The following is a 23,484-nucleotide window of genomic DNA, read 5'->3' as shown; positions in this document are numbered from 1 at the left end:
TCTGAAATTTCTATTATTTTAGAGAGACTTTTAATGAAAAGAAAACAGCAGCTCACACTGCTAAAAGATATTTGCCCATACAAACACAGGGGCCCCTGGCCCGACGCAATGCCCATAACAGCTTCTTGTTTCCAGCTGCAGAGAGAACTCAGATCTCTGGGATCAGAAAAATTGTATTAATTCTACCCAGAAGTATAAAAACTGGCCCCATTGTAATATCAGTAATCATGAGGTCTCCACTGGTAATAATCTTTTAAAATTATACCTGATCTACATCTGTATAATATTTGTTCTTAAGCAAATAGCAACCAGGGAATACCAATCTGCATTTATATGTTTACATGGGGCAAGGCTGTCCTTCAAACTAATACACATCAAAGTCCACATACACAAACAGAGGCACGGTAGGATCCTCTGCCCACAGTATATACAGTAGAAGTTAATTTATCTGTTTTTTTTTAAACAACTAGAAGCTGATGCAACTTGATTTCTCATTTGCCCTATAACAATCATCATTCTAATAACTAAAATCCAAAAGAATGGCAATGCAGTACTTTGGAACACTTGGTTTAGCATTTATTTATCAGAAAAATTGTGATTTTTTCGTTGTCATTTTTGGAGGCAAGAGGGCATAGTGAGCAAAGAAAGGACATATCACAAATTAACTGTATTTTGTTTGTTTGCTAAATGACACCACTCATTTTTTTTTGTCTCTGCATAAGGTAATAGAACATTTACATTTTCTTTACTTCACCTTGAAGACCCCTACTTAGTCATATGTAACATGTTTGCCTGTTAAATTCTGCAAGGTGGTGTTTATTTAAAAAAAAATAAATAAAATTTTCTTTACATTTAAAAAGTGATAAAGGAATAAGAGAATGAGAAAAAATTGTTCATTGTAATGCTTTAAAGCAAGTTTTCACAAGTGGAACCATATATGCCTACTTTCAGCTAAACCCAACAAATGACAATTTTAAATGGCAAACTTATTTTTTTACTATGCAAAATCCATCCTACATTTTAATATCCTGCATTTAACTTTGCTATATTATACTTGTGGTTAGTTTTCTAGTTTGATTTATTTAATAATATTAAAATCATTTAACATCTGATAACCTAACTAAATCTACATCTTATAGCATTATCGTAGTTCTGTCCAGTTATATACATGCTTTCATGATCACCTTTTCTATTACCTTATGAACTACATATACTAGTTAAATTATCAACAATTACAGATGGATGAATAATTCCAGTTTTGAAATAAAGGTTAGATAGCACTAGAAAAACTTGTATTTACATCCTTCCCTGTCAGGCTTAAACAATTTTAATTTTCTTTTCATTTTTGATACTTCAAGAAGCACATTAATAGTCCTTCCAACTTCATCTAGCAGCAGAGCCTCACAGTTCTTTTCTTGATTTTTCCTTAGCATTGTAAATATGCACAATCTTCATGCCATGTCTTTCTTTTAGAAGGTATTAGCTCACACACTATAGCATTTAGAAGAGCACTATTTCTTCTCTTAAGTTAGATATTCAGTCCTTCTCCCTAATCTACAAAAAAGAATCACTTGATTTTGGTTTGTGTGTTTTAATAGAAATTTGAGTTTTGCATTGTTTTTCATGCTAGTTTAAGAATGTTACTGGAGAAAAGATTCTCATCCTAAGCTGTGCTACTAATATTGTGCAGAAAACCAAGAGTTGCTTGGTAGTCTAACAACTTTTGTGATGCAGATGCTTTGTGGTTCTGGATCTACCCTAGATCGGAGGCCATCTTTCCTCACCTGCTTAAGTACCACTTTCTTTAGGCAATCATTTAACTGCAAAGTTTTTCCATGCCTGAAAATAGGATTGCCCAAAATAGGTATAATCTACAAAGTCGGGTGATTTAAAAAATATAGTCAGTGTAATTTTAATACTAATTTGTTTCAAATTTACATATTGATTCTGCAAATTTCAGTTGCTACAATTGGCCTCTGGAATCTGATATCCCCCAAAGCACCTTGAAGACTTTAACTGACATTTTAAAATTCTGCCCTACTGGGCTAAATAAGTTATTGTCTGGAACGAATGAAACTTTTTTTCTCCCTCTTACACACGCTGAAATATGTTTTCCCAGGGGGGACAAAAATAAAACAAAAAACACTCAAACAACTGAAGTCAATTATATACTACAGAAATCATTCAAAAGAATTATAAAGTGGTGCTATTATAAAGCATCTGGGTCATTTTGGATTATGCCTACCTCCGTCTCTAGGTATTACCCGACATGTAAAAGTCTTGTGTTCTTAGGAGGAAAGAGACTACATTCACTAAATATATTTCTGTTACCTTAACAGTTAAAAGTCTGTTTTAACTATTTATTTTTTCCTTCTCCAAAATGAGTGATTCTGCTTTCTATATCCCAGTAGAAACCATATGCATAGTGTAAATTAGAAAAAAAAAATCAAGGTATAGTATCCAAAAAGAGGGCTGTGATGACTCAGTGCAGATTTATTTAGAAAGGGAGGCTTATATTCCATTTTTCATAAGTACTGATATGAGATTCCTTTTCCTAGAGACTTCTCTGAATGGATAGGAGAGCTCTGAGTTGTTGGGTTATGGCCCCTGAATCACTCTGTCTTTAATCCTGAAAAGTTTGAGGGTGAACTTCCCTAGAAGGAATCTCACAAATCCTTCCCCTGCTCTACTGTACTTTTTCAGCTTGCCTCACTTCTTATAGCTTAGAAGAAAACCAACTCCAATGTCTTCATCATTCTTGGCCAAGGACCACCATCTGCTTTTGGTTTAATGGTGAAGTTAGAATCTAGATAGGTTAATTAGCCAGTGATGCAATATTCTTCTAGACCAGTTTATGTTTGAATAATATTACTGAAATTATCCTATTTGTCAACATCAACAATTTGAAGGATGTGTAACTTATATCCCAAATGAGTTCAAAGGAGATATGTTACAGTGCAACTGATTATATGACAGCTATTCACAAAAGAGACTATGCAATCTGATTCTTTGAACTCATAGAAAAATTAAAATGTCATTTTAATTAAATCTCCTAGATGATAGAATTTTGAAGTTGGGGATGATATTCCATTTATCTGAGTGTTTCCCACAAAATACAGTGCTTTTAGTAGACACAGTTAGATAAAGGAGATTTGGATAGATGGATGGATTTACTTATTCAGAATAGGAAGAAACAAATTTCTTTGCATTTTTTTTTCTCTAAACTTTCTCTGCCTTAATAGATATTTTTACTCTAATTAAGTAATCTTATACTATTGACTCTAATTTGGTCCCAATATTTTAACATTAGAAAGAAGTATTTTTTAAAAATCTAAATGACTTGGGGTAGAATTTTCAGAAAAGGGGGACTTATATCTAAGTTTCCTAATTATTGATGTGAGGCCCCCTTTACTTGGAGACTCATCTCTGTCATTTGTTCCCATCCTTCATCATCAGGTATTCTTTCAAAATGATACATAATAATGATGGTTCTAGTACTGGATGCAGTATATGAAGAAAAGGAATTATATAAAGTATCAAAAGATTAGTGTGTTGGATAATAAAATAATTGCATGAGAAGATTTTTCACATTTATTTACAACTTTGAGCCAAGGACCTATCCATAAGCTTTGAATGTTTGTGTTTTTCTTTTTATTATACCAATTTATGTGCAAAGAGTTACCTTCTACTTCATATAAATAGAGTCTCATACTAGAAATTCCATGGAATTCAAGCCAATCCTTACTCGCATTCCTTCTTATGAAGTATACGAATTGAACAAATTTCCTTGCGTAGCAAAGGTGATATATGAAGATAATGTGCTGGCCTCTCATCATAGTCCCTGGATACCATTGCAAGGTTCCTAATTTGCTTGGTTTGGCGTTTCCACAGTCTTTATCTTAGCTCTTTTTTTAAAAAAATGTACTTAAATTAGTTAATTTGCTGGTTGCTTCCATATTGCTTGATTCAAAATCCAAAATGGAGTTCAGAAAAAGAACAAATAAAATTACAGCTTAAGTGCAAACTACATTTCTGAGTATCTGCCAGGTAGACATACCCAATCCAGTGTGTTTCTTCCAGTTCAATAGATTCCCTCATTGGACCAACCCTGAAAGTATCAGTAGTTTTCTTGAATCACACAGAACTGTCTCTTAGTTTCCCTTCTACTCTTCAGACAATCAATGGCCTATCAAGTAGTGTCATTTATGGAGGAAAAAAATGTTGAAAAATGTAAAGGATGAGGGTGAAGATAATTTGATAGCATGAAAAATGAGAGCTAAAATAAAAATATTAGCCTCCCTTTCTTATTTTAAAGATTGTATACGTAAAGTAGTGGTCATTTCACTATATTAAAATATTTCTTAAATTCTGTGAAGAAGCTTTGATGTAAACATCTTTGCGATTAGAAATTAAAGCCAAAAATTGGGGAGCAAATATAAAGGAATTGGTCAGAGCAAAACAAAATGGAAAAAAAAACAAAAAGGCTTCAAAACATAATTACTAGTTATAACTTTGATGGAGATTTTTAAATTATGAAATTTGAGTTGGCCATTCTTACTTTCCAGGACAGAAACTGCTGGGGAAAGAAACTGGATTCTCAATTTCAGACACTATCATATGTTTGTTATAGAAAATGTTATTCTTTTATTCTAATGGAAACTTTATTATGATTTCCAGGGATGCTAAATATGCACACATCAGTTCCTACAGATAGGAACAGATAGCATGGGTGTTTCAACCATCTGCTTAAAAAAAAAAAAAAAAAAAAAAAGAAGGAAAAATAAAAAGAAAAAAAAGTGACAGCTAGTTTGATAGCAGGCGGTATTGCCTTACATTTTCTGGTCCTTCTCTAGCTGTTTCATTCTCCCAACCAACCCATGCAGAGAAATGAAGAAACATTGTGGTTCTGCCTATCTTTCTCTTTCAGTCTTTCCCTCTAATGTTCAAGTTAGATAAGCACATAACTATCATGGCATCTCTATCTTCCACTGGGAAGTGTCAAAACTACTGGCCTTGGGGTAGAAGGAAGACCACCAGAGAAAGACAGGGGGTGGGGAAATTGGAGCGGATGTGTCTCTCCACCTAAAAACCACAACTGAGCTTACACTACAGTATTTCGGTGTCTGTAAGGTGGAGGCGGCAGCACAGTGCCTGGCTTCAGGGAGAACTCAGAGAGGTATTCCGGATTCTCTGCCACAATAGGCCGGATCCGCCCATTCTGTTTATAAAAATATTTTGTGCTGTACTCCTGCAGGTAGTCTGGGTGCTGAAGGGTGCTCCGAGGTGGCAGGCTGTGGTTCCAGTAGTCAGGGTTGTCAAACGCTTTCTTGGCCTTCTCTGGCACAGACAGTACATTGTTCTTCAGGTAATCAGCTTTTCCCAAGGCGTTGGCAAAGGTGTTGAGGTACAGCGGCTCATTCACATACTCATCCTCGGCCTTGGGTGGACCATTGGATGCACTGTGATATTCGGGATTATCCAATGCTTGAAGGTCTCCATTTTTTCTCCGAGAAACAAAAGGGTTCTCCTCCACTGGATTCAGGTATTCTAAAGGAATTAAAAAAATATCAGCTAACCTCTACTTTCTGGAAAATATTAATCAGAGCAAAGTTATACATAATGGTTAGCTGCTTTGTCTAGAACAAAAAACCACAGATTTGTTTTCATGATTTCTCACAACTATTTGTGGATTACCATGGTCTTATGAAAAAAAGAGTAAGGGGGCCAAACATGTTTACAAAAACCAAGAAGCCAAGGAGGCCAGAATCAGAATTTCTATCTCCTAAATTTTTATTTCTTTCTAATTGCATTGGTCTCTTCTGCATATGGGGCTGATTGTTTCAATGTTCTTGTTTTCTAAAAGTTATTTATATTAGGAAATAAGACTACCTATTAGGATTAAATAGCCTTTAAATATACAGACAGCTTAATTTCTATAAAGGATATTGAAAAACCAAAGAGTCTATAGCTGAGTTCCATGCCAAGATGAATAGATGGAGTGAAGAAATCATGTTTTATTAGTCTCTATGGTTTGCTATGGTTGCCTATACTGGTAAAAAGGATTTGATTGGAGATGCTCCTGACAAAAGTTTTACACATGGAAAAGAAAGCATCAAAGGAAAAAAATTAAACTAAAAAAGCAGATCTAACAGATAGCTAACATGCCTCTAGCTGACTTGCTTGACATTACATATACTTCTACTTAATAATAAAGTATAATTATAATATTTCCATTGACCAATCATAATCACAAAATAGCAAACTATCAGCTTGAATCATATGAAACAGCCATTTTGTATATTGAAATCAGTCAATTAGTGCCTATTTTGTATGGATCAATCTAATAAATCTATCTAGTATAGGTATTGGCCTAAACGGTGCTAATAATTACCACCATTCTCCTGAATCTTAATTCTTAATACATCTATGTCTATAATATAAACTGCACATAGACATATACACATATATATTGTAGGTCCTCTAAATAGTCTTCTCTTTTACTATATATGCAAAGCCCTAAACTATTCCTATTTTGAATTCAAGGCATCAGGAGGACACAATTCCTTGTTGAGAGGCCATTCTGAAACAAACTTTCTATCTCTTATCCTTAGCCCAACAAGTAGAGAGAAAAATTCTATTAAGCCAGGATTATTTTTCTCCAAATGTATATATACAGAATAGGTAAGTATTTCGCATCATTTATTCAAGTGAAAGGGCAGTAATGAATATCCCACTATCATATATAGGACTTTACAAGACACTATCATTTCATCCTCACAATTCTGTGAAAAAGAAGTACAAGACTTATTTTTCCAGCTTTGTAGACAGAAAAATGAGATTAAGTGATGTATGCAGGATACAATTAGTGTTGGGATGGAATTCAGGTCTTCTAACTCCTCTTGAGTAATCTTCCTATTCTACTGCACTGTTTGTTATTATTGCCCCTGCAGGAGTTGGGTGAACTTTATGCTTAGCCACAAGTTTTACTTTGACAAGCGTATGAAAACCCTTATAAGCAATGTAGAATTTGATCTTTCTTACCAGATTTCTGAAACTTCTTAATTGAAAGAATAGGAATGTCTATACTAAAATTCTGTACTCTCTGAGTATGAGGTGAGACTATAGCAATCTTTTATAGAAATGGAGCTTAGTGTTCAGAGATAAAATCTGAGAATACAGTGTGACTATATAGGGTGACTTGCTTTTCTCTTAGCCTTACATTACCTTTCCTCAATGCGATCTACTTATATATTATCCTGATGCAAACTTGTATAGCTGTCCAATAACTTTACGGTTGAAGTGAAAATGTCCCCAGAAAAGCTGCTTCTTTGGGGTGAATCCACCAAATCTTCATAAAATCTACATTTGTGCCATTACTAGGCTACTATGAACATCCAAACTCTTCATTACATTTTTATATGTGTAAAAGTTTTATATATGTAAAAGTTTTATCTAGACAGATATATTTTAAAAGGTTATTTACAATTAGAGATCTTTAAATTTTACTTTGAAGGAGAGAACATAACCTTATAACAAGCCCTTCTCAGAGTTTCAAAATGTAGTTTACTATTGACACTAAAGACTGCGAGAGACATGATCATCATTTTTTAATAACAATCATCTATCTTCTCTATTGTGATACTGTTAGCGTAGAAGAAGAAAAGCTGTTTTGTTGCAAAATTGAAGCATTATTTGATTTGGGTGCTTAACATTTCTACTACTAACTTTACAAAATTATTGTTGTGCTTTGTAAAACCACAAACTATTATTTTCAAATCTTGATGGTATGCTTGTAAGTATATACAGGGTCAAAACTTTAATTTTTGAAAAATGTCATATAAAAACATAATATTTTCCTATAATAAACTAGGTTGTTTAAATGACACCTTTTAAATGAGTCAAACAAATCATTTATTAGCGCCATCAAAAGCATCAGGCACATTTGCCAACAATACCAGTCTTTATGATCTCCACAATTAAGTCCAATAAAGCTATGGTCCTGACACTTTGTGGTCTGCTACCTCATTCAAATATTTCAACAAAATATGTTTAGAATAGTGCCTCTCATGACTCATTGCTGTATGCAGATAGCCTGGGGATCTTGTTAAAATTCAGATTCCTATTCAGATGGGGCCTGCCTGAGATTCTGATTTATATAAATAATAATAAATAATGTGGATGCTGCTGATTCAGGGACCATACTGCAAGTAGCAGTAGCCTAGGCCTTTACTAGGTCACAAATGTTGTGCTGTACAGCTATCTGGCAATTTCCATTCTGTACTTTGTTTATCTTGATGGAAGTGAACTTCAAATGGCAATCATTTTTGAATAATCAGTTCGTACCTTGTTTGGGTTTGTCTCGCATAGGAGTCATGTAACCTTCCTCATCCAGCTCTCCTCGTGGGCTCCGTTCTGGGGCAAACACGGTGGGGTCAGCGCTGTACCTCTGGGTGCTACTGTCCTCTTGGACATGGGGTGCCACTGGCTTGCGTAGGGTGCCATTACAGCAGGAGTCATCAAAAATCTCAGCTGTAGCACCCTGTGCAACAGGAGCTTCTGGAATTGTGCTAGTTGGGGCTCTGTAGGGCACAGACACTCCTTGTTCTGCAGCAAAACCTCCATCTCGGTATACAAACTGATTCTGTTAATAAGAGAAACATATTTAGAGAGAAGGTGTTGTTAGAAATAGTTTAAAAATGAATGTTAATAGCCACAAGGATGTCAAAGCCAGTCTTTTAGAGAATAGTCATAGTATTTATTTATTTTTCCCTAGTGGCTAATGAATTTGAGTTACAAACTAGAAACACCTAAAATTTCCGCTTTTCTTAAAAGATAAATCATCAGAAAATAATTTTGAAGTACACATTTTAGTTTTATTAACCAACTGTAACATAATCTAATAAAAAGTATTTGATGCCCTTTTCCCACAAGTGCCTGTATTTAATATCAACTTCAAAGTGAATTTTTATGATAAATGGGAGTGTCATTATAGACAGTTGTCATTAGGAATAGAAGTACATGGATATATTTTGAATAATCCTTTGTCTTTATTGCCTTCTAAAATTCTGTGGTTATTATGAATTTGAGGATCTAGTACCTAACTAGAGGATCATCACTATAATTCTGACTTTTTAGTACATGACCTATACTCAGGGAAGTAAAGATCACCTCCACATCCAGAAGCATAATTTATATGCGCAGGTAAATCCTTCAGATAAAAATTGAAAGCTACTGTTGATGCATGAGATCTCAATTTTATATTATCAACTGAGATAAAAACACATCTAAAAAGGCAGCTACACAATGTACAGCAAATTCTTAACTCACTGTTGGCAAAGGCAAAATGAGGAAATTGTGCAGAGACAAGAGAGAGGAAACATGGTAAGCAAAGACCAAAAATCCTAAAAGATGAAGGTTGATTGTGAAATACTTACTCCTGACATGGGGGTGTAGGCAGGAGGAGGGCTGTGTCCAATTTCACTCTAATAGGAAAGAAAAATGGAATGATGGATATAATAAGAGGCAATATGAATGAAAAAATTAAAAAAAGAAACGAAAAAGAAAAGCCACATGAGTCGTATGAACCAAAGGGGGAAAAGTGCACAACAGTGAAGCTTCCTAAGCAGTAACATTGTCTGTATTCTGACCATAAGCAAGCTTATTTATATGTTTTGAGGAAAATAGATATTTTAATTCAATCCCTGAAAAGGCAAATTATACAGAAAAAGCAAAATTTTTCAATGGATTAGAAAGTAAATAATAAACTTTCTTCTGATTAACCCTACTGGAAAGGAAAAAGTAGTAAATAAACTATTGATGTAAATAGGAAATGGTTTCCTTCTTTACATGTCAAAAGATTGAAATGGCCATATACGCTGCTGTTATTTTTTCTCTTAGAATAAATATTTCTGGAAGGAGATAGCAGGAGATTTCGATTTGCCTGCAGTAATTTTTGCTATCAAGCTACATTTATTTTTCACCACTTCAGCAAAGGGTAAACTCCTTTGCCTCTCCTTATTAAAAGGTATATGCTATTTTATCTTCAGTCTTACTTTTTTTTTTTAAGAAACAGCAGAAAATTTGGAAAATCAATTCATTTCCTAGAAACATGCTTTAGATTCCCCTTATGTATTTATAATGAGTCAAAATCAGATTTCAGTTAAAGAAACAACAACAAAAATACATGTATATTTTTATAGCTTAACACTCCATCCTATTGGCTAACTGAAAGAGGGTATAAAAATATAATAAAATATGAAGGACAGTGTTCTTTAGGGTAAGGAAAAGGAGTTGTATGATACTAATTCTGTTTCTTAATTAAAAAAATACATTAAACACATTTTTTGAGAACCTACTGTCTATGTGCCAGGCACTTTTCTAGGCACAGGGATAATGTAAAACACAGACCCAAACCGCTTGATTTTATGAAGCTCATATTCTCTACAATCCAGCTTTAAGTAAACAGAGATGACTAAAATCAACCTCTAAGATACCTTACATCTTTTTTGTTTGTTTTTTTGAGATGAGTCTCGCCCTGTCGCCCAGGCTGGAGTGCAGTGGCAGGATCTCGGCTCACTGTAAGCTCCGCCTCCCGGGTTTGTGCCATTCTCCTGCCTCAGCCTACCGAGTAGCTGGGACTACAGGTGCCTGGCACCATGCCCAGCTAATTTTTTGTATTTTTAGTAGAGACGGGGTTTCATCGTGTTAACCAGGATAGTCTCGATCTCCTGACCTCGTGATCCGCCTGCCTCAGCCCCCAAAGTGCTGGGATTACAGATACTTAACATCTTTTATATGAAACAGATAAATATTATTCCAGGTCACTGTTCATATGATTTAGATTCACGAAGCATTCTAAGAAGAATATGGTCCCATGGAGATTAAGTATTTAAAGTAAATCAGTAACAACTGGATAATATAATCTCCCTTAACTAACTTAGTCTGCTGGACTAATCAAGGGACATGGTCTGAACCCCTATAGTGAGTTTATATTTTAATTTTCCCCATAACTATGGTGGCATTAGAATATTTATCTATTTTCTTCTTTAGTAACATAACTAACAACACATCAAAGATTATGACATGGAAAGTCAGAGATATATTTAATATGCAATACATAGGAGGTGCTACTGTGCAACAGACAGATCGTTTAATGACCTGGGCTTTAGTTCCAATGATAAGTAGTGTGAATTTGGTGAATCATGAAACATCTCAGACCCTCGTTTTCATTCTTGGCCTCTCTATTTTATTATTAATAAATATGAAGTAAGATAATGCATATAAATTAACTTTGTAAACTCTGCACTATTATAAAAATGTAAATATCACATTTAAATATTCATATCCACTAAATTGAATTTCTAAAATAAAGCAATCAGGATGCCAAAGCTACTCATCAAAGAGGCATTTTAAAATGCTCATCTATTTTCTAATCATCTTAAATATAGGCATGTTTTACTATATTTTAGAAATACCTGAAATCCAGTACATTTGTTCTTAAAATTTGAGTAGAGAATTTTTTATAGTCCAGTGATTTGTAATATAGAGTGACAGTACAGGAAATATGGAACTGCCTGGTGGAACTTCACCAAACTACAAACACTGGCCTTACCCTCTTCATTAAACACCAATTATTTGGCAAGTACTTCACAAATATTACTAAATCTCTACAGTAAAAGTACAGGCACTGTGGTAGATGCCAGCGATACCACGATACACTAAGAAAGACATGACCACTGTCCTTTTAGAATTTACACTATCGATTATAATCTGAGATTGTTGGAAGAAAAGGCAAGAATGAAACAAGGCAATTTATTTCAATTCTATTATTCTATATTAGAATGCAAGGTATTCTGAAATATTCATAATTACTAGTGCTCCTTTGACCTCTTACCTTGCAAAAGTTGCTGTACTGGGTAATGTTTGACTAGAATTACAGCTGAGAAATGAGTATTGATTGCACATTTTGCACTTTACAAAACCTGAGACATAAACAATCAAAGGAACAACTTACAAGTCATTCTTCATCGGGGAACAGTTTATTATCTATATTCATTATCTGGGCTAGAATGGCTTCCATTGTAAAGGCAATGGATTAAAGTAACTGGGACTCTTGCGGTTAGTCTGTTCCAAGACAGAAAGCGAGGCCATGCCCTATTAGAATGCATCCACTGTCCCTGCTTTGACAAGTCTTTCAGTCAGCAACCTGCCAACTCCATATCTGGACAAACTGCCAAATAGCATCACAGTAATAGGAGCATCTTCATGAATTTTCCTGTTTTCAGCATTAAAATGGAAAAAAATGCTAAGCAAAACCCCTTTAGCATTCATTGTTTTTAGGGTTACTGGCTGCTTTTTATGTTTCTGTTTCCATTTTTTCAGTTTGCTTTTTTATCTGTTTTCCATGATAAAAAGCACCTCATTCATTTCCCCGTGGAAGGGCAATGCAGCTCCAAGGGAACATCTGTGAGGCCAATTAGCTGGGCTGGAAATGTGATATAATTGTTGTTTAAATATATTTAAATTACATGTTAATCACGATGTCATAATTTATAAGCTTTGAAAATAACTTTTTGTACTTCAGAGCCAAGCCAGATTTTACTTGTTTTTGCTGTTTTTAGTTTGAAACAAGCTCTTCTCATTTCTCTCTCCCTCAATTCCCCACACTTGAAGAGCTGAACTTTTAATATTGGAAAGAATGACAGCTGCAAGTAAATTGGTTGAGTAAAAATTAAGATCCTCACAGCAGTCAAAATGAGCTGGAGTGACCTTAAAGTTCTAAGCAGAACAAAGCAATGCTCTCAGTTAAAAGCTTTTGTTTTTCCATTGTGCTACTTTCTGCTGTCCATCAAAGTCCAGCTTTGCAGATCTTTAGGAAGCAGCACTGGGTGCATCTGTTCAATTAGCTGGTGAGGCAATTCACTGTCAGCAGGGCAGAGATAGAAAGAGGTGGGTTACGAACTGGCAGGTGACACTGAGTGTGTTCCTGGTGGGGGGCGTTTGTAAGGGTGATGGATGGAATGAGTTTAATTCTGTGGCCATATCACTGGGACATTGTATGATTAACTTGGATTTAAATGCCGGAGATTACAGAGAAGGCAAGTATCAGCAAACAAATCAAATACAGTATTAAATGCACTTTTAAATACATCATGTTCTAAAATTTACTTTTTTGTTGAATGATAAATATTAGAACCTTTGTCACATTTTATGCACAGTATTTCTTATATTTGTATTGTTTATAGTGTTCTTGAGAAATTTTAATTATTAAATAGATGGACTGTATCTCGTGATATTTAAAAAAGTTATTATACAAATCTACTTGCAGAGGAAACAAAAATACAGGCCTAATGCCTAGCTTCTATCTAAATTAAACATGTGATCAATGAGAGTCATTTTCTAATCTTTAAATAACTATTACTTTCAACAGTAATTATAAGATTACAATTTCTAGGTTCAAGAAATACTCCAAATTCTTTTGGCTAAAATAAAATGTCTCTGTAAGACGTTGCTAATCCATCAGCACTAATTTATTATCTAGACACTTCCACATAGTGGAAGTATTAAACTATTAAAGGTTCTCAACCCTTTATCCTCCCTGACATATCTGCTTAACACTCTGATAGGCATTTCCACACTTTCAGAGGTCACAAGGCAGCATACAGAAAATGTTTATTGCATTAGGTTATTATAATTATTGTATTATAAATTATAATTCCTGATGCATGGTTGTAACTCTGCATCTTTCTCACAACTGAGTTCAACATACCAGTGTTTTGAGACATTTAGATTTAGAACCTTCATTTTTCACAGGGCAATCAGAAGGAAACAAAGAAAATGTGTCCATATGTGCCAAACCCAAAAATGGCTGGGAGAAGTCTATTGAGATTTCAGCTGCTGGCTGAATTTTATATATATTACACATAATATCTTTTGTCTATGTATACATACATTTATTTACTCATTTTTCTATTTGGTTTGATTCTGTGGGACTCTACTTTTTTGAACAATCTCTCTTACTCTGCACACACACACACACACACACAATAATGACTCTATGGTCCAGTTGAAGAAATATTGACTTGGGCTCTTATTCTTTTTTGTTGCTGTTTGTTTTTCAAGACGGAGTCTCGCTCTGTCACCCAGGCTGGAGTGCAGTGGCGCGATCTCGGCTCACTGCAATCTCTGCCTCCCAGGTTCAAGCAATTCTCTGCCTCAGCCTTCCGAGTAGCTGGGATTGCAGGCTCCCGCCACAATGCTTTGCTAATTTTTAGAGATGGGGTTTCACTATCTTGGTCAGGCTGGTCTTGAACTCCTGACCTCGTGATCCACCTGCCTCGGCCTCCCAAAGTGCTGGGATTACAGACGTGAGCCACCGTGCCTGGACAGCTCTCATTCTTTATTCACTTATTAATCTTGGAACTTTTCATCTTTCGTATATGTCTCATGTACTCATTTAATTAAAAAATTTAATAAATGGAAGCTATGAGTGGTATCTGTAAATATGAACAAGAGTCAGGACAGAATTTACAAAGCATATGAAAATGGTGTCTTCTATAATGCTTAATAATCCCACTTTTCTTAAGTCAGTCCTCAAAGTCTACTTTATTTTGAGTCTATTCTGTTTCGTAGATGAATACATGATGACTCTTAGGGAAATTAAGAAATAGAAAGAGAAACTAACATATATGTATACACACACACACATATATATATATGTATTATGTACCCACCCTATACCTTGGACTATTTTAGGTTTTATGTATTCTCATAAACTTGCAAGGTAAATAGCATTATTAAAAATTATAACCCTCATTTTATAGACAAAAAAAATTGAGGAGCAGAGAAATTAAAGGATCTGCCGTGTGCACACATCCATAGTTGGCTATCTGACCACAAAGCCCGTCACTCTATGACCTTTACATTATACCGCACATAGATTTTGACTTTAGCATTTCTATTCTTACTCATCTTTGCCCTCTCTCTTCCTTTGTATTATGCTTCAACTATTTTCTCAAATTCTTAGTTTCTTTTTCTAGTTTTAGTGAAAAGAACTTAATGACTTAAGTAGGCACATCGAAACTCATTACCTTAGGTATAAAATGCTGATAATGCATTACAGTATTGCTCCACCCCACTTTTCACTTAAATTAGTTACAAGGACATAAACTGGAAAGAAGGAAACTTTGAGTATTAAGAGTTAATAGGGTGTGTGTGTGTGTGTGTGTGTGTGTGTGTGTATTTTCCCATTCTTTCTTACAAGTCCTTTTTATCTAAAATCATATTGTGTATATATACATTTACCTACCTCACCAAGAGCAAAGCCAGCCCTGAAGCAGGAAGAGACAATTTTAAATAACTGGAGAGCACAAAGATTTTTCATGACAGCACTCCTGATTATGGATTTATTGTTCCTAGTACAAGGCTTAGTCAATAAATTCTTCTTCCTGCTTCACTGAGGGTAAGTAAGCTATTGTATCCCCAGGCAGCAATTCCTGTACCCTTTCCAAATATCAGTAGAACAAGAGGATATTTCCTTTTAAAATATTCATGGCTAGATGAGTCAATAAAATGAAGCTGAACATTCCCCTCACTTTACAGGTTTCTGCTTTAAGTTGCTTCTTTGAGCAATGTTATGTGATGGAATCAAAGAATATTATTAGCACAGTCAAAAAAGAAAGGGCATAAAGAAATATAATTTTCCACTAATGTCAACATTCCTTAGCTTCATTCAAGATAACAACAAGAATTGTGTCACCCTTCTTGAGATTAGTTATCACACAGAATTGATTTCTTTTCCCTGGTGCAAGTTCTAAATTTTTGTATTGTTTGGTTTGTTCTAGCAACTTTCTCTTTTTTGGCATGTTTATATTCATTTTCATTAGCATGTTGTGATAATTGAACCTTTTCCTAATTATCACTTAGCTACTAGCTAATGCATGTAGCTAGAAATCTAAAGAGGAGAACTTCTAGGAGTTTCTCAAAGACTTCTCAGTAATTCTTTTCAGTTAGAGAGGGTAGGCTATTTTTCTTTTCTTTTTTTTAATGTATGCTTAAGAACATCTAGTTCTAATGCAATGTCTTTAAGAATAGAAATGAGATCATCAAGCCTTAACTATGTATAAATTCTGGAGTAGCCTGATTCTTCAAATGAATCATGAAATTGTCTCTGCTTGTGTGGTTTTTATCCCAACATCATAAAGAGTATCTGATGAGGATTTTTCAGGATGCCAACAATGCACCGGGTCAGGCGTCTTTTGAAGACAAAAACTTCACAGACCTAAAACAAATGGTCTCATGAAATCCTTCTATCTCCAGGATTGCATTCTTGAATATTTTTCACTAAGTCACATGACTTTTAACAAATTCTTTAGCTTCTTGGTCCTTTAGTTTATTTAACTCTAAAAAGAAGAATATGGGTATAGGACAGGTAATGGGAAAGATCACTTCCAACTATCAAAGGATTTACATATAAAATGAATTTTCTGCCTTAAGCTCACACAATTAGTTATTAAATATTGTAAAATGTGATTAGCATTAAAGCAAAGTATCTTATAAAGTTTTCTCTCGTAAATCTTTTCAAAGTTGATTCATCAATTTCCTTTTTTAAATGGACTATCTATTGTACAAAGTATCACTTAGGCTACATGCAATATATAATTGTATGTTTTTATGAGCCTAACCACATTTGGATGATGATTCATGAAAATACAATTTTGAAAAAAAGTTTTAGAATTTTAGTTTACTGATAGACTCTGACACTCTGAAAGGTTAATTTTCCAAGGTAACAAAAATAGTGACGGTACTAGAAACAAGATTCCCTGAGTTCCCATCCAAAGTGCAATCCATTATACCTTACAGCCTCAAATTAACATTTAATAAATAGAAGTATCTTTTAGAGGTTGCATTGTTTTTCAGAAACAAACCTATTTTTAAAATATAGCTGAAAGCATTTGCCTTAACCAAAACATTTGTTCTAAGCTGAAATACATATTAATATACTCTTAAAGTAAATTTTGTGACACTTTAATTTGAAGACAGATATTAACTTGTTATTGAATAGGCTGTAAGTTTATTAGACAAAAGGGATATCCTTATAGTATTAAATACTATATATAAAAGCTGGCCATAAACATATTAATTAAAAGTAGTATTTATTAAAATAGTACTTTATCTACAAAACAGGTTGCCCTTCACAGAAAAGAGATGTTATTTAAACACTCTACCTATAAAAGCCAGTTATTAAAAATCGACATATACATACATGCTTATTGTCAGTTGATATACTTTTACCTTCACAATATTTCTATCTGTTACTTGATATACTTTTACCTTCACAGCATTTATCTCCAGATCTGTCTATGCAATAAGATACTGTCTAGGGATTATTAAAATAATAAAAAAATACGTAATCTATAAGGCAGGTTTGAACTAAAAATAAGAAAAAAAAGACTATAAACACTTGGAATTTGAATGCCATAATTTTAGAATTTGAAATGTAATGTATTTGCCTAGATATAATATGTTTCCTTTTGTACTATCAGTGAACACTTAAATCTGAATTTTAGGCTGTGTGTTTGTGGGGATACATATGTTAGATATATATGTGCATACACATGTATATGTATTCATATACATGCTAAGGCAATTAATAGCTTAAAACAAGATAACAAAGGTTATTTAACCCATACAATCAAACACGTTGTCTTTTACAGGCTGTTAGCTCATTTGTGGGATAGCTTTTGTTTTGTTTTTCCTATGTTTCACATGCAGATATTGTTTATCAACAAATGAGATGTTCACTAAAAATAATAAGAGTTCTACTTAGAAGTATTTGTTATTCTATTTAGAGTTTAGAGTTATTTTATTTACTGGCAAATAATAAGGCAAGAGTGAAATATTCAATCTTCTCTTTAGTAATAATCCAAGCTCAGAATGCTTTATTATATATTTAAAATTTCAATAAGCGTATCTAGAGCAATCTATGTGTGAGAATGTAAAAAATATGAAGGGCACGGTTTGTGTATTGGAGGATAGAGAACAAATAATACAGGAAATAGAATTGCAAATTTTATAAACCTTATTTTGGCATGTAGATTTTATTCAGTGTTTTAAATGATAGGTGTTGACAACAAGGAAACAATTTAACATAATACAGATAAAGCCCTTCAGTGTTTATATCATTGCAGTGTGGACCAGGTTGAAAATATCTTCAGTTATGCTAGTTTATGCAAACTGTTTACCAGATAAAAAGTGAATTTGTAACAATGGTTTATTCATCCAACTACTGCTCTTTAAGCTACCAGGTGGTACAGCTGTTGCCGTAAGTAAAAAGATTTCTAACAGTCCACCTGGAATTAGGACAGCTGGTTCCTGTGAGCTGATCTGAATAATGTACTATGAATACTCCGGTACAGCCACTGACAGAACAAACAGCACATGACTGTCCCATCAGCCCAGAGCAAACACTAGTTACATTTCACAGAAACAGGCTGGTATTTACAACTGATCTAGGCCAAAAAGAATATCAGATTGAAGGCAACACCCCAAGAGAAAATAGCCCTCCCCGAGAGCTACTTGTTAACTGTAGTCTAAGCAGCTTTCACCATAACTGAAAAGCCCCCAAATCTGATTTTGCTGCATATAAAAAGGAAGAGGAAAAATATACAAAGCATTCCTGCATCTATTTGTGAACCATTTTGGAATTTTCTAAAATAAAAAAAAAATGACCAATACTTCTTAGTTTTCCATTTACATAGTTGCTGCCAAAGTCAACCCAGATTAACCAGAATCACGGCCATAATAATTTTATTGTAATTTCTAAAATTGTAACACTTTACTAAAAAAAATGAAGGAAGCAAAAAATAAAATGGAACTAAAACTAGAGAATCTCATTTAAATCTGCCATTGGTGAGATTTAAAGATTTAAATCTGCCATAGATGACCCATAGAGATGGTAAATGACTTTCTTCAAGAACATACAGCTAGTTACTAACAGGCCTAATTAGAAAAACATCTATCTGCTGAGGATCCTTAGATTGTCTACCTGAGCCAAGGACAGCCCAGGTGAAACTCTAAAGCAGGCAAAATCTGATCTCAGTGTTTCCCCACTAAAGTTGATTTTGCAATTTCAGGCCCGTGATTCTTTATTCCTAACAGATTCCTGGGCCCATTTATTTCTGCCCCAGCTCTGTGGAAAATAGGACTATATTGTCCTCCCATTCCAGGTGTACAATTCTTGATCAGCGACTCACACTCCAAAAACATCCTCAATTATCTACACATTTTCTGCCCAGAAACATGGCTTTAACTAGGTCAGAAGGCATCTATTTAGTCTGATGAATTCACTCGTAAAATCTTCTCAAATTGGTGTTAGTAGATTATGATGGAATTACTTCAGGTAACACTGAACTACTGAATACCATGTCATACCCATATAACTAACAGCTGCCCTGATAATCTCTATTGATCTGTTTCATAGCACTTCGAACATCACATTTCTTAAATTGAAATGGCCATCTTCTCTCTCGGGCTTGCTTGTCTTTCTTGGCTTGGTGGATAATATCAATAACTTGTCCAACTGGGCAAGTCAAATATCTTAGTGTTATCTTTGATGTCTCCTCTATCCCACCCCTTATATCTAAGCATCCAAGGTCTACCCTTTCAAACCTCTTAATACCCCCCAGAATCTAACCATTCTCTTCATCCTCATGGCCACTATTTCAGTTGTGGTTAAGGTGCCCAAAAATTTATCACTCCAACTGCGATACTTAGAGAGTAAAATAAAGTGTTATTAATAATTATGCTTCTGATATAGAAGTAAACTAGGATGCACTAAGGAAAACAGGCCATTAGGTACCATTAATTATGGTACCATTTCTTGACTAGAGTACTGTAACAACCTTCTAGCTGTTCTTGATCTTATTCTTTCCCTTCACGCCAATCTAATATTTATACTTCATCCCCCTCCTTAAAAAATTGCAAGACCTCTGGGCATGGTGGCTCACACCTGTAATCCCAGCACTTTGGGAGGCCAAGGTGGGCAGATCACAAGGTCAGGAGTTCAAGACCAGCCTGGTGAAACCCCCAGATGGTAAAACCCCATCTCTACTAAAAATACAAAAATTAGCCAGGCGTGATGGTGTATGCCTGTAATCCCAGCTACTTGGGAGGCTGAGGCAGGAGAATTGCTTGAACCCAAGAAGGGGAGGTTGCAGTGAGCTGAGATCGTGCCACTGCACTCCAGCCTGGGTGACAGAGTAAGACTCTGTCTCAGAAACAAAACAAAACAAAACTGCAAGACCTACTGTTGCCCTCAGGCTAAATGAAGTCCATTATTTGTGGCTTTGGAGGCTTTGGTAACTATGATCCTTGCCAATTTCTCCAGCTTCCTTTCCTCTTTCCTCATAAGCCTTCAGTCAAATACATCTCAGATCTTCTTGATAAGCCCTTTCCTCTCTCACCTCCGACCTCTGCCCAAGCTCCAGTTATTTCCTCAATGCTCTTTCTGGCTTCGTTGCCTTGATTACATTGTGATCTTATGAAAAATTATCAGTACCTTGATTATATTTAATTATTGATTCAAAAAGTATTTATCAAAGAACACATTATGTGCCCCATGTGAATAATTTAACAACTGTATTCTGTTCATTTCATTAGTATGTCTTTTTTCTTAGACTATGAGTCTATTTGGAAGAGGATTCACTCTAATTTACTATTAAATTTTTCATATCTAGCACAGTGCCAGGGGCACAGATATGGTGAATGTTCAGCAAAGATATATTGAATCAAAGGATAGATTAAAAAATGTCTTAAACCCAAAGAGTGGCTCTATTGATGAAAATCTCAGTGACTCCATCAAGCCAGTTGGATAAGTTTTAAAGAATGTGGAATTTTAGCATCCCTGATATATATATGGTACACTTCTTATTCTGCAGATGGCTTGGGTGGAATTGAACTCAGATGCAATTATCTGAATATTATATCTATCTCATCTAGTACACTCTTTCTGTCAATATCAGTTACTATTTCTGAAGTCATTGTTGGCAATCTTAATTCTAATGGCAAAGTTTTTAAAAAGTATTCTTACAAATGGTGAGTGATTCTGAAGTCAATGAACATTTCACATTCAGCTATAAAACTTCAAGATTCTATTGTCACTAGTATGACAGCATTCCCCTAGGACACCTATATATTTCCTATTGCTTTGGAGACCTAGAGAACCAGGGCTTAGCTGTATCCCTGAAAAACATAAATTGTTAACTAAGAACAATAACACGACAGACCTTGTAGACAAAGCAACTATAGGCAGATGCAAAATGTATCCTTTCTCTACAAGTGGTACATACCACCTAACTGCATTTCCACACTGTGGTGCACAGAGCAAACACATAAGGAAGGGCCATTTAAAAATATTCAAAAAGTATTTTAAGGACAATCGTAGCTAAATGCTATAGAAAATCAAACTTGTAAGTCAATGAAATTCTAAATCAAAATTACATAGTGCATGTTTCTGAGAAGGGAAGTAGCTGCTGGAGAAGAGCTCTTCATAAGAGAAAAGGACTGTCACCCAACAGCCCTGCTGCCATAAAAAAGTATTCTCTAAGCTTAGTGTTCTCATCTGTAAAATGGGAATAATAATGCCTATGTTGTGTTTTATGAGCTTTATAAGCTCATGTTTATGGTAAATATTTTTGAATAGAATAACATAGTAGATAAATGTGCAATAATAGGCTTTTTTCTCCAGTGACATAAAGAAAATACAGCTGAATTTTCCAAGTATCCCTCACACAAAATCAACAAAATGCTGCCATCCAAATAAGCATACACTTCTTATATACCACAGTGAAAGTATTTACACAGTGACATGATTATCTGTGTGAGGGCAGAGGTTATTTTGCAAATTCTATATCACAAATTTTATTTGAAGTAAAATAAGCCAGGCACAGAAAGACGAATTTTGCGTGTTCTCGCATATCTGTGGGAGCTAAAAATTAACACAATTGAAATTATGGAGATAGAGAGTAGAAGGATGGTTACCAGAGGCTGGGAGTGGTAGTTAAGGGGAGAGTAAGGGGAACTGGGAATGGTTAATGGGTACAAAAAAAAAAAATAGAAAGAGTAAATAAGATCTAGTATTTGATAACACAACAGAGTGACTACAGTCAATAGTAATTTAGTTGTATATTTTAAAATAAATAAGAACATATAATTGCATTGCTTGGAACACAAAGGATAAATGCTTGAGATGATGGAAACCCTATTTACCCTGTTGTGATTATTAGACATTATATACCTGTATCAAAATATCTCATACACACCCAAAATACATACCTACTGTGCACCCACAAAGATTAAAAATTTTAAATTTCTAAAAAAGTTTAAAAACCAAATTTGAAACAATTGTTAAAATGATTGCTGTTATTGACATAAGTAGAATAGTGAGAAATAATGTACAAGTTTCATTTAAATGTCTACCACTACATCATTTAAAATTATTTTAAAGCATTCCTTCGAAAAGGAAAACTGCTATGCTTTTTTCCCAGTGCAGCAGTAAGTCAAAGAAAGGCTCCTTAGAACTCTCACCACTTAGTCACAGAAAGGTGTACATGAAATATCCAGTAATAAAATCTTTAACCAACTAAAATAAATTAACTGAATGACCTAACAGTAGAGATTATGATAAACTGAAATAAAATCTTTATCATTTTTGTATTATTTAAATGATGAGGGTGAGAAAGTCAATGGAACGCAAACATTAGAAATTCACATTTTTTACAGAGTATGGGTTGGCCTTGATTTTTTTAATCACTTCTGCTGAACACTTGAAATCATCTGACAGAGTCCTAATAAGACATATCTCAGAATTCATGATGAGGCATTGTCAACAGGCCAAGGAGAAGTCCTCCGTACTGAATGTATGCTTCAATTGAATTTTCCTTCCCTGTGATTGCTGGTCTTTTTAGAGAAAGTTGACACACTAAAACAGGCATGCAGTCATGTAGGAAATGTTTGAACTCTCATGCCCTGTTTGGTGGAGACATCATTCCTATATGTCACCTCTTTAATAAACTGAGATCTGAAGACTTTTGTAGATTTTAAAAACAATAAACATGTTTAAGAAAGATGCACTTTCTTGGAAAGTGCATCTTGGAAAGAAAGTAAGCCAGGTTACAGAAAAGTGCTTAGATTGGCAATCTTAAAGTAATTTAAGTGATCTGGAGTTGGGAAAAATAAAATAGATTAAAGTTTTTCACATATCCTATACCCTAGCTCTTCTACCAATAAATACCAAACAAATAAAAAAGTACTGGAAAGGTAAGAAAAACCTCTTTTATATTTTCTGGGCCACTATGTCACTTATTATATTACTAGCACAATTATTGTTTATCATATTTAAAGAAAATTATTAAGCCAGGGTGCAGCTATGTTCCAATGAAAGAAAATGTTAACGCATGCTCTTATGAATATATTCACAAAGAAGAG

General features: G+C 34.4%; 1 protein-coding gene across 5 annotated transcripts in view; it reads right to left on the bottom strand.

Moving 5' to 3' along the window:
• Nucleotides 1-795: 795 nt before the first annotated feature.
• The window catches only part of ERBB4 (erb-b2 receptor tyrosine kinase 4), a 1,170,744-nt gene continuing 1,148,055 nt past the window's right edge, over nucleotides 796-23,484 (bottom strand). For 3 of the 5 annotated variants that reach the window (XM_050751368.1, XM_050751367.1, XM_050751371.1), the window contains 3 exons: nucleotides 9,435-9,482; nucleotides 8,344-8,641; nucleotides 796-5,547 (listed from right to left, as the gene is read on the bottom strand). In XM_050751368.1, the coding sequence (XP_050607325.1) occupies nucleotides 5,102-5,547; nucleotides 8,344-8,641; nucleotides 9,435-9,482 (792 nt within the window). In that variant the 3' untranslated portion in view covers nucleotides 796-5,101. The remainder of the gene's footprint in view (nucleotides 5,548-8,343; nucleotides 8,642-9,434; nucleotides 9,483-23,484) is intronic. The other 2 variants (XM_050751370.1, XM_050751369.1) reach the window with 1 other exon arrangement.

The sequence above is a fragment of the Macaca thibetana genome, chromosome 12 (assembly GCF_024542745.1).
Source record: "Macaca thibetana thibetana isolate TM-01 chromosome 12, ASM2454274v1, whole genome shotgun sequence".
NCBI lineage: Eukaryota > Metazoa > Chordata > Mammalia > Primates > Cercopithecidae > Macaca > Macaca thibetana.
This window is presented reverse-complemented; position numbering and strand designations above follow the sequence as displayed.